This window comes from Streptopelia decaocto (assembly GCF_964273445.1).
Source record: "Streptopelia decaocto genome assembly, chromosome: 1".
NCBI lineage: Eukaryota > Metazoa > Chordata > Aves > Columbiformes > Columbidae > Streptopelia > Streptopelia decaocto.
The window spans coordinates 14,952,868-14,965,452 of record NC_138663.1 but is presented as its reverse complement, the minus strand read 5'-3'; the positions used below and the strand labels follow the sequence as shown (position 1 = coordinate 14,965,452).

The 12,585-nt window shown below is 36.0% G+C and overlaps 1 protein-coding gene across 5 annotated transcripts in view; it reads right to left on the bottom strand.

Annotated features, from left to right (window-relative positions):
* The window catches only part of KMT2E (lysine methyltransferase 2E (inactive)), a 63,665-nt gene that overhangs the window by 14,974 nt on the left and 36,106 nt on the right, over window positions 1-12,585 (bottom strand). For all 5 annotated transcript variants that reach the window (XM_082046320.1, XM_082046323.1, XM_082046321.1 and 2 more), the window contains 9 exons: window positions 12,303-12,475; window positions 10,970-11,008; window positions 9,162-9,374; window positions 7,572-7,702; window positions 6,400-6,517; window positions 6,091-6,200; window positions 4,189-4,450; window positions 2,222-2,320; window positions 243-407 (listed from right to left, as the gene is read on the bottom strand). In XM_082046320.1, the coding sequence (XP_081902446.1) occupies window positions 243-407; window positions 2,222-2,320; window positions 4,189-4,450; window positions 6,091-6,200; window positions 6,400-6,517; window positions 7,572-7,702; window positions 9,162-9,374; window positions 10,970-11,008; window positions 12,303-12,475 (1,310 nt within the window). The remainder of the gene's footprint in view (window positions 1-242; window positions 408-2,221; window positions 2,321-4,188; window positions 4,451-6,090; window positions 6,201-6,399; window positions 6,518-7,571; window positions 7,703-9,161; window positions 9,375-10,969; window positions 11,009-12,302; window positions 12,476-12,585) is intronic.

Here is a 12,585-nt window from a genome sequence, read left to right as displayed (position 1 = left end):
AACTTCAAAGAGAGACTAAATCATAGAGCTGGTGTGCGTGCACATTTGAGTAAACTAATGTAACTAAGTCTTCATAAATGATTTCTATACGTATTTTCTTAAAAAAAAATCAGGAGCTAATATAATGTCAGAACTATTTGGTCAAATATGTTTCATACATTTCAAAGTACAGCTCAACATCTAAACTGATAAAATATGTCATGTTAAAATCCAGCTTCAAAATAAAACTTCCAGACAACTACCTGAATAAATTCAGCATCATTGAGAATCTGTGCTTCCTTGCATTCTGATTTAACCTCAGTTTTTGCTGTGCTGATTCTTTCCAAAGCCTGTTCTCTTCTTTTTTCTCTTTTTTCTAGTCTGGCAAAAGCTTGCAGGATAGCTTCCATTTTCCGTTCTTCTCTTGTCTGATGGATTTAATAATAATCATGATGAAGTTTCAGTCATAATCTTTCACATATGTAAATAAATACCTTTTTTTTTTTTTAAGTACTTCAGAACACGTTCAGTGTATGCTGACATGCAGATCAATTTCAGCAAAAGCTCAGAGGAAAAGGAGATGTTACAATGACTGGTATCATTACAGACTTCTGAAGAAAGGCTTGCATTCATACCACCCCTGACAAACAAGACAAGGGTCCTGCTTTGGATTTAGGAATATGCTAAGAATATAGTAAACCACTGGCCTAAGAGCATAAAAAGAACACGTAGCTCTGAGCTACTTACTTGCATATATAGTATTTAAAATCAATGAAACACTAGTGACCAGAAAGATATGAAACCCTAATACATGTATGAAACAACAAAAAGCTCCACTACCCTCTGACCGCATTTTCCAAGTGTCATGAACTGTATCAAAACATACAATCAACATCCAAGAATCATTATAAGATAACACTAGGTCACACAGAGAAGCTGTATTTTCTGTCTATCTGTAATTCAAGTCCTAGTGCTACACAGAGACAGACATCTGGATCCACAAAGAAATCTGCTTAAGACAATACAGAAGTGGCAGAATTTGGGGTTTCTATTACTTTTTTTTTTTAATAAAGGCCTGTAGCCCAACAGTGCATTGATAGCAACAATGTGTTTATATCAAAGAAAGAAGAACACCCACAAGTATATTGCTCATATGAGTGAGTGAAAAACTAAATTTTGTTTTGTCACTGAACCTGCCCCTGTTTGCTTGGTAAATGTAAGGCAAACTTGCAGTAATTTGCAATCCTCATACTGCAGCTGGAGTAATCATGACACCTTTAATCACTACAGCAACTCTGCTGTCCCTAAGTTGCACAGAGTGCTCTGCTTTAGTAAGAGTAAAATGTAAAGTGTCAAAAAAAAAAAAAAAAAAAAAAGGAGCAAGCACGTCCACTGGAGCAAAACCAAGACATCCAACAATGTTTGATGAGAATCATTCTGCAGAAGTATGACGAGACACTGTTTTGTATTAAAATATACATTTTTAGTAGATTTTGCTTTCTGATGTCTAATACACAAGTCTCATCAATTTTACTGCGGACAAGAGTTGTAGGAAATACTGACGAAAAGGAATGTATAGCCCATCCCCCCCAACCCCCCCCCTTTTTTTTTTTTTAAGGTCAGAACTGCAGACAGCCTTGATGCCACCTTGAACTCCACTTACCAGAAGTTCTATAAGCAAGGACAATAAACTAAAGTTCCAAATACTAGTATTTCATTATGCAACTTAACCAATATTTTACCTACTAATTTCAAGACTCTCACATTCTGAACGCCCCACAATAAAAGCAATCTTTTTAAATGCCGGATTTAAAAAAAATGTTTACCAACCTCTGAAAACTAGGATTTCTGAGGCTTTGTAAGTTGGAACACAAAAAAATAATTAGGTAAAAAAACCTGACTCCAAATACCATCTATAAAATGGCCATTAAAAACAACATGCAATACTGAAGAGGGAAGAAAAGAAAAAACTCTAGATGATTTCTATGATGCCTCTTTTGAAGACAACAGAACATTATATACATTTGAAGATACAAGCAGTTTGTCAGAAAGCAATGATCAAGCTAGATGAAATGCTCTCAGATAGCAAGTCTTGCATTTTAAGTTGAGATTCATCTAAGGATCTGACTTCATATATACCTAGATGCTACAAGCCTACAAAAAGGCAGCAATTAGCAAGGGAAGAGCAGGTGTCACTAAGCCTTAGTGATGACTTTAGGCAGCTACTTGCTTCCCAACTTACCATCTTCCTTTTCCTTTCTGCAATCTGCTCCTCTGATTCCATTTCTACTTCATTGCTAATAGGAGTTTTTTCTTCTATATCATCAATAAAATCTGGCTCCTGAAAGATGGAAATGACCGCTTTACAGAAGCTCTACTACACTTGCAAACTAGGGAAAACTAAAAGCTACATGGAAGTAAGAACCCTCAGGTCACTACATCAAAAGTAACCAAGCCAACAGATCAAGACAAAAACCTAAAAAAAACTTATTATCCTCTTGTACCTTTGTACGAACTTGTAAATATAATCACCTGGCTAAATATTTTCTATTCTGAACTTCGATACAATTCATTTTTCTTTAGCATACTAATATTCTTGACATTTTGGAGTCCCACACACACTCCCCAACCCACCAAAAAAAAAAAAAAAGAGTCCAAATTAAAATCTAGCCATTTTATAACCAGTTAAAGAATTACTTTTACATTATATACCCATTAAAAATCCCACATTTATTTTAGTGAAATAGAATGAATGTCAAAGAATATCTTCACAGACAGTTTAACAGAATATACTTTTGAGCTGAGAAGAACTTGTTTAAGTCACACTTTCCATTTAAACTCTCATTAAAGAATCAAATGACAGCACCATACCAATAGGAAATACAAACTATTTTGAAAAAAAAACCCACACCCCAATCAAACACAAACGTGGAACAGTAGCTTCAAAGAGTTAAGAGTTCACTAGTCCCACATGCAATTTCCCTTTTGTATAAAGGATCAAAGTTTTGGTTTAACATTTGTCTTTAAAATACATTTACATTTCCCCATACACTCACATTACCTCAGCATTATATATTTCACTCCAGGAAAAAAGCTATTAATTGAATGGCTTATTAACTGAATGTGTTTATTCACACATTTTAACAGCTTTTATCTTCTCACAATTCCAACTGTTTTAAGTTAAATTTTATAAGCACTGTATATTATGTTAAAGCTCGGCAGAAAGTTCCAAATAGCAGTTATCAGTTGTTAAAAACAAAATACACGAAAAAAATCACTTAAGGCAAAAAAGTTTAAATGTTGCCTCTGAAGATCATAATTTCTAAGTTACATGCCATGCCTTACGGACTTCCAAGCATTTTTAAGCTATTAAGCTTAAGAACAATATGATCATCTTACGAAAACCAGGGGTCGATATACTAATTTTCACCTTATTTCCTTTACTCCCAAGTGATGTTACAAGATTAAGAACTTAGATATGGCTCCTTCCCAAAATAACTCCTTTCTCTCTGCCCCTAAATCATCATCAAAACACATTAAAAAAAAAAAAAAAAACAAAAAAAACCACCACCTTCTCCTCCCAAAAGAAAGAAAAGGTAGTTACTAAGGTAACCATCTTCTCACATTAAATATTTAATAGCTGCTCTGCAAAATTAAGTTAATAATTAATCTCAAAGATCTCTCCCACTAGTTCTTTCAAACTGACACATTAAAAGAAAGACAACTTTAAAATTGACTACTGTGGTATATTACCAGGCAGCTTTACCATCCTATTCACCTATAATCCGGTATTTAGCCCCAAAACACACTTTCCTCCTCTTAAACTCCCCAAATTCTATTTCATCTTCTACACAAAGCTGCAGCCAACACTTGATATTCTGGGCTACTTATTGTGTGTTTAAAATGCCATGCTTCTGAGTAACATAAGCAACTAAAAAAGACACTTCAGAATGGACTTGGAGCTCCTGAAAGTGCAACATCAGAGATCCACAAGGAAATTAGAGGAAAAATGTATAGTTAAGACTGGTATGGGAATCATCTTTAAATACAATCAAGTGTTAAGGAAAACTGAGAACAGTACAAAAAATTCTAAAGAGCTTATCCATTATCACCCCCTTTGCAATGACTTGTTAAAATTCCTGTAGTAGCTGCAAAAGGATAGTATATGTATTTAGAAGCTTTTCTTTCCAATCATCTTCATGTCAATACCTGATTATTAGAAATGGACAGCCTGAGGGGAGAGAGTTTCCTCTGTTTATTATCTGAAATTTTCATTTTGGTGGCTGCTCCTTCACAGTCCAATGTGATGTTCTGGTTTTGAGTCTCCTTTTCTCTTGAACCATCTTTCTCTTTTTTTCCCTTTTTCCTTCTGGTTTCATATCCAGTATTGATGTTTTCTGTAGGTTCGGAACGTCTAAGAACTGGACATTCAGGATTTTCTTTGAGGCAAGCACAATCCACTTTGTATTTACTAAAAGTAATTAAATGCAAGAAGGCATATTTTGATTAGGCTGTACAACAACAAGACTTTTCAACACTAAATCATGCAAGCTGATACATTTCACATTAAACATCTGCTGTGATGCAAACCAACCATTTAAAAGCAGTTGACTCAAGTTTCCACCAAGACATACAATATTGCTACAATTCAAAAATCTCATCTACTGGTGAACAGAATTTGTGGCTGTTTGCCACATGGAATTATTTTAAATTCAAGGTTAGTAGTTGGCTTAAAAGACAGAAGACATCCAAAATCTGAGCATATCCTGTGTGAAAATATAACCACCACACTGAAGAAATTAACAGACAAGTGGAAGATGGAGTTATTGCTTTATGCAAAGACAGCAGACAATTTACAAAACAAGCACACTGGAGAGAACTCAGAGTCACTTTGTTCAATTTTAAGTTCCACTTGGGTATGTAGGAACTGTTATTCAAACACATTGAACATACACAGGCTGTCAGCTGCAGGTACTAAACACAACTACTACATGATTTTAACAGAATAAATAGCAAAACGTAAGAAATGTTACGAACCAGTCAATTCCTCAGCTTGTCTTCATTAGAGGGATGAAGTATGTCTACAACACTTAACAGTGCAAGGCACCATGGGCTGGTCTGGACCCAAGTCAGTTAATGCAGGTAAAGTTAATATTCCATTAACCTAATTGGCTCAGACCAGAAGTGGTGAAAGCACATCTGCACAGCACTGCACCCAAGCTGACTTACAAGCAGACGACAGAATAGTACCTCAGGGCAGAGAAATGTCAAACAGCTGGACTGCTTCTGGACTCAGCCAGGTGCACATACAGATACAGGCTCTTCAGTGCTTCAGTTTCCAACGTTAATACTAGCCTAGGTGTTCCTGCACTAAGCACCTACACCCTAGAACATTTCCTACTAGCCAAGTGAAATCATTACTAGATTATATCACTCAAAAGCCTGTTTTGCCATCAGATTTCAAAGATGTGCTTGAATAACCATTCCTACATACATGAGTGGAAATTAACTGATTATTTTACCATTTCAAAACAATGCCTCCAGGTAAAGGCAAAAGCTTACTAGAGCTTTCCCCAATTCAAAGTAGCAGCAGTTATATACAGGAAAACGTAAAATATCTAGAGAATCTAAGGCACGAAGCATTCAGTGTATTTGAACATTCTTAACTGCATATTCAACAAACATGATTTACAACTAAATTCCATAGACACTGTCCTCCTAAAGTTGTACTACAGAGGCACTCTGAAATAGAGGATTACCAAATAGCTCTATATTTTCTTCCCTCTACTCTCCCCACACTACAGAATATCTATATACAGAAATTTTCATAGTATATCTTTATCCATATTCATCTAAGTTTGTATCTTTTCCACATAAATAATTGTAACATTGCTGAAATTAGCAACTGATACTCAGTAATAAGAATATAGAAGAAACCCTGCCAACACACACACTGTTCACTGTAAATACAATGCTCAAGGAGCCCTGTTTTATTAAAGCATACAAGAAAGTAAATGACAGAAAAACTATATAAAAACACAACCACTCTGAATCACAACATAACTTAATCAGCATTAGATGCATTTTAGAACAGCATGTTCAAATACCTACCAATTTCCATAATCGAAATCAAACGCTATAGTAATTTCTGCTCCCTTTGGAATGTTACGGATGGAATAAATATAAAGATGAATTGTTCCATCTTCAATTACATGCCTCACCTGCATTCAAGAGAACATTATTATATTATCACAATTTTTTTTTCTTTTCTTCCTCCCAGTGTCTGTCCCCCCACCCCAAAAGGTACTTGTATGGAAGTTGATTAATTGTAGAGATTGCTCAAATTAACAGTCGGGAAGCTCAAGGAGAAGGGGATTTCTAAGTAAACAAAATCTAGCTGAACTTTATGTATATGCTTACCTCCGCATTTGGCGTACAGGAACGCCTGATGAATCGAGCTTCATTTCCAAAAGTCCTTGCATCAACACACATTTCTAGCCCATGGAATTTGGAATAAAACAAAACAAATGGATATGGCCTGAAAAAGATACAAGAAAACCAGAGTTTTATAATTTTTAAAGATGCTAAATATCACTAATTCTTTGCATTAGTTAGCTTTATAACATGATGTTTGGCATGATACGCTGAACTTGTAGGTTAATCTGAGAGCAACACATTTGTATCTAAGTTTAAGGATTCTAACTGGTACATTCTCTGAACGTACTCTCAGAATACCTAACGTTTGAGTTACAGCCCTGAATGTAAAGGGAGGAATAGTAACAGGGCAAGCACTAGACATGGAATACACAAGGTTAAGGTTCTTAATCTTTCCTTATCGCAAGTCCTATAATGAAGATCAGGTAGAAATTTAGGTGCCTCATAGAATCATCTAAAAAACCAGAATGAAATAACACCTCCACATCCTTGCCTAACACCTGCAGTATCACTAGCACCCAACCCTCCTAAGGAAAGGGGGCATCTAAATACTTTTGCCAAGACACGCTTTAAGTTCTGCTGTTACAAGTGCCAGTGAACCCTTCAATCTTTACTGAGCAAAAGCTTTGTGTTCTCTCCAACAGGCCTTTTGCAATTTTCCAAGTAGATGTGTCCACGCAGTTAACGCCACTATTGAAAATGATCCGCAGCATAAAGGAAGCAGTCACATATTGCTCAATAACTTAACCCTGGCACTAAAATGGCCCCAAGTTGACCTGTGTCCAATTCAGTTCTTGGTCTGATAGGCTTAAAACTTATTTCTCTCATAAAGAAAGATAATGTCTTTGCCATTACTTTCTGAATTATTTTAGAATGGTAAAACCTGCTAATCTCTGGTTTAAGGTGCACAACTACCCATCTGAGAATGCAGAATCCTGTAACCAGGGGAGAAAGAGAAAAAAGTAACTTCTGAACAGATCTGTAAGGATATCCAGAAGAAAATGGGGAGACCAGATTCCAGCTGCAATTATTTTTAATCAGACAACAGTAAAATGCAAGACACTTCTAGGAACTGAGACCCACTTGTACTTGAGGCAGGAGTTTGGCAAAACAGCATTTTAACAGTCACCTTATTAAAACATTTGGAGTAAACAAACCTTTTAAAGAAGTATCCGTTAGCTTCAAATTGTTCTCTCAGCATGAACTTTCCTCTGTATTCAATTATAAGTGCATCAGGAGGCAAGTCTTTGGCAGCTTTTAAAATTTTCTTGTTTTTTTGCACGTAACTCTGTAAAGACATAAGTTAATTATGAAGTATTGTTTTCTACCTTTTCTTCCATAATTATTAACAGCAGATTATACTTTCAAAATTAATAAACAACTCTGTATGAAAAACATTCCTTGTAATTAAACCTCCAAACTGATCTGGTCGAACTGTCCTGCTCCCATACCAATGCAAGGAGATATGAATTTAGATTCAAGGAATGCTTTAGCCCTGGTTCTCAAATACATGGCTGAAAGCCAACATATTCACGTTCCCACAATTCAAGTACTATATCCCTTTGCACACTTAACTCTCACCACTACTAGGACAAATTGCTGCATTGTTTTGCATAATACTTCCATAGAATCACAGAATCACTTTGGTTGGAAGAAACTCTTAACATCAAGTCCAACCACTGCCTAACTCTAGCACTTTTGAAAAGGCTTCTATTCCTTCAAGTAAAACAAACCATGCAAACATAAAAGGACTGTAATGTTTCATTTAAGGAAAAACGGAACAAGAAAAATAACACAATAATACAGAATCCTGAGAGAGCTTCCGAATTTCTTATTTCCGTGTCTTTAAATGGAGGGATGCCTTTTAATTAAAACCCAATACATACCCTGACAATTAGTGAACTCACACCTCTCATAACTGTCATCGCCAATCAAAAAGGAAGTAGCCTCTATGTAGGCAAAAGGCTCTGTAAGCAGGGATATTCCTCTAAGGAGGGTGTCCCATATGCCATGATGGTCTTTGAGGAAAAGAAGCAAAGATGCTTCCATTAATCTGCTACAGTAACTACTCCTCAAGATTTCTGCTACAAAATGCTACCGTCTGTTATATGGCTCTGATTTTAATCTGATAAGTAACTGATATTAAGGACAGGAGAAGACATTGCACAATTTCTTCATAAACTAGAAATTACAGGATCACAAGAGTTTAAAAAAAACAAACACCACAGTATCAGATTATCAGCTACTATCAGAAACATCCTTCATGAACTAATAATAAATGTAATTCTATTCTGAGTACCTAAATATCCAGAACACTTACTATACCTTAAGAAAAACATGGACAATTAAACGTAGAACCACATAGAAAAAAGGTTACTACTTCAAAGCCTCCATCTACTCTAACTACTCCTGATATTCCTCACAGAGCAGAGAACACGAGCAAAGTTTACTGCGTTATATCTACCACAAAAAGACAGTCTAAGGACAAGCCAGTGTTCAGGCTCAGACTAACACCTTGGCTATTTTTAGGAGAACTGATATGCAAGTGTAAACATAACCAGGGGTGACAGAGGTTGTATAAAAATAAATTGCAAATTCTGAAAAAACAGTTAAAACTCTGGTGTTTAGATCTGGTGAGACAAGATACAGAAACACAATTTTTTTTTTCTTTTTTCAAGGACTCTAAATGGCTCTTTGTCATGGCACAAAACCAACCTGCAATAACACAACATGGTACAGCTCATTACCTCTACTGGAGGTTTGAAAATCAGATTGCTGGTGCTGACTTCTTTTTTGTCATTTCCATTTCCTAATCTCAGAGCTATTTTTTGTGCCTCCCTCTGGACACCCTCACTGTACTGGTTATTATTTGCTTCTTCATAACGGTCCATCCATGCCTTGATTTTAGTCTCCCATCCGAAGTTCGAACTGTCAGTAGGATCAATCTCTGGAGCTGAGCCCTAAAAATTAAAGTGACCAGATATTACAAGATGAGATATTAAAACAAAAAAAATAATCAGTTTACAACAAGACACAAAATGAATGGGCAAAGGCATGCCATTGATTTAAAGTTTGGGTTTTTTAGGAAGTCCAGTATAAAATTCTGCATTACTTAAAAGCATTGAGTTGAACTCAGCAGCACCACATTTGCCCTTTCAGGAATTTTATCATTTCACAAATACTGCCCAAGTTCAGGAATGCATTCCCCTTTCAACAGGGATTACAACTTTTAGTGGGATGAGAATGGAGACTGACGGTTTCCTCCCACAACTGCACTGCATAACGAATCTATGAGTGCAAGAGTTGGAGGATCAGATCTCCCTGCCTACTCAGCTTTTGTGAACATATGCAAATATAAAGAACTCCAGCTTCCATCCTATAATATACAAATTTTTATTTCCCCCTTTCAACTTCCAGGGTCATGCTGGTTATTTTTTTCCACTTTACATCTTAAACTTTACTCATCCTATACCTACTGCATTAAGGTTGCAACCCTAATGTTACAGGCTTTACACAGATCATTTTTCTCCCCTTATCTGTTCCTCACTAAACAGTTTTCCTCTGCAGTGCTTCAGATCCTTCCACTTTTAAAGAAAGTGCCATTGTACCTCCAGACCTCACACGCAGCAGCCAGGCTGCAGCCAAGCAATGCTCCTTACGGACAGCAGCAGCCAGCCAACGCTCCCTTTTCTATCCACCTGAGCAGAGACACTATTAAACATTAATACAACAAGCAAGTAGTTCAGCAATTCAATTTACCTGTTACTGATTACATTTCTTTTGTGCATCGAGAGAACCATACATACAAACAACATTAACAAAAGGTGTGATGCTAAGAAAACCATAAAAAACCACAAGTGAACCTTAAAAAACACCATATGCAAAAAGCACAAAATAGATCCCCCAATTCTGTCTTCGCTATTCAAGTCACATATTATACATTTGAAGTGTAAATTGTGTCCCATTCATTTTTATGTATCTCAAGGATGAATAAACTACAGGCAATACCTAGTTTTTCACACCATGTAGATTTTTATCTCACAGAAAATTTAAAGACTGCTTTAACACGTAAATCTTAGAAAGCAGACATCCCAACATGACTCCTTAAACTATGCCAGCACTAGTAAGTAGAGTCCCCCAGGTGAATACATGGAGGTATGACAGAGCAGAACCGCTAGTTTAGCTTTGAAATGCAATACTGCTATTTCACTCCTTTGCTGCTTAGAACTATGAAAAGCTGGAGCTACTAAGTTCAGCTGAAGTCTGCACTCAACTTTATGCCCTTGCAAAGCACAAACAAGCCCTAATTCCTCCACTAGCTCTTGAAAACCAAGTATTTTCAGAATGAAAAATGACACTACATCATTTCAGTTAACTTAGCAGAACAAAGATGTAGTGCTCATACCTTGATTTAAAACTACTATGATGCATATGTAGTGCATTAGTTATCAAGAGCATTTTAGTGCTTAATGAATAGCCCCAATTGCACTCCTGATCCTTCATATTATTTAAGTAACGTACAATTAAGGTTTAAAACAAAACAAAATCTCATTACCTTTACTCGTGAAGATTTCCTGGATCCTTCTCGAAATGCCTGAAACAAAATTAGATATTTGTATTTTTTGAGAAAATACAAAATCTCTTAAGGAATTCAAAATCTTTTAACGAATTAACAGCTTTTCAGTATGGACCATTCTCAATAAACATGCAAGACGACAACAGAACAAAGTACATCGAAACCTCAAGGAGGCAAGAGGTTACATCTCTTAAAATATATTTTTAAAACCAATTCAGCATTCCATGCTAAGTGCATACTGGATGTCAGACCTAGCAGTCCAGGTACCCTTACCTTTCTCCCATATTACACCATGACTCCCTAGTATCTCAGAATTCAAGGCAAAGTAACAGAAAAGTTACGTATAGAACAGACCATACTTATCAGGTAAAACTGTAAATTTCCCACGTCCCTCACTAAACTATTTGTGCAGAGGGGACGGGAAGCAGGGGTCACAGATGTCCTATAATGTTAACTTTTGAAAGAAGTTTGTCATTCAACAACAAAATCTCATTCATTAAATCATCTCACACAATTTTGGGAGGTAACAGAAGACTATGGGGTAGTGAATTTACGTTCAGACACGTTCATTCAAAAGGAAATATTTTACTCAAGATTTCCAAAAATATGTTGGTAACTAGTTCTGGTTTCTAGTTGGTAACTAGTTCTGGTTTCTAGTTTTAAAGGACAAAATTTCCATCCAAGCCAGTAAAACTGAACTCCAGAAAGGAACTCGTTAGTTTAGGAAATTCCACATACTTTATTTCTTCATATACATTATATTTGTCCTCCCACAGTGTATACTGTTTAGCTACAAGTGTAAATGATAACATCAATATCCTGTTTACCACAGCAGTTTAGCAGCTACCTTTCTCACAGCACACTTCCACACCATTTCAACTCAAATAAATGGACATAAAGTCACATTAGGACAACTGACAGCAAACATTTCTGAACTTTAAACAACCACAATTGAAGACTTTCAGACAGAGAATTCTTCTTTGAATATCCAAAGCCTATTCCCTCCCACTGCTAACTAGATCAAGTGGTGCAGTAAATGCAATTCTTCCTTACAAATTCTGCCCCAATAATAAAATTGAACTTTCATGGCTAGTACATATTAACTTGAATTAAGGGGGAGTGGAGGGTGGGGAAGGGGAGGCAGGGAAGACTGTATCTTCTATTGCAGAGTTTTACATTTCGATCTAAACTCAGGTGGTAAAATATTATTATAACAATAGCCTGATTTTTAAAACTGGTGTCTCTTCGTAAGAGACACCACATGGCTATATTGATAACACAGAGTTATAAAAGAGAAATTACATTTGCTTACTTTTTTACATTTTGCTATGTTCTGTTCTTTCTCTCCGCTTTTCTTCCTTTTCTTATCATTGATTTTTGTAACTCTTGTAGCAGTTAAAGTAATTGTAGTTGGTGTATGTTGAAAAGCAGTATACAGTTCCACAGGAACCTCATCACCACTCTCGGTTGCGCTGGTATCCCCATCTTGAAAACAAACAAAAAAAAGATTGTGTAAAAAAAATCAAATACTGTAGAAAGATCATTCACTACTCCACACCTGCTTTTAAAAAATAAAAATGCATACTGACAAATTC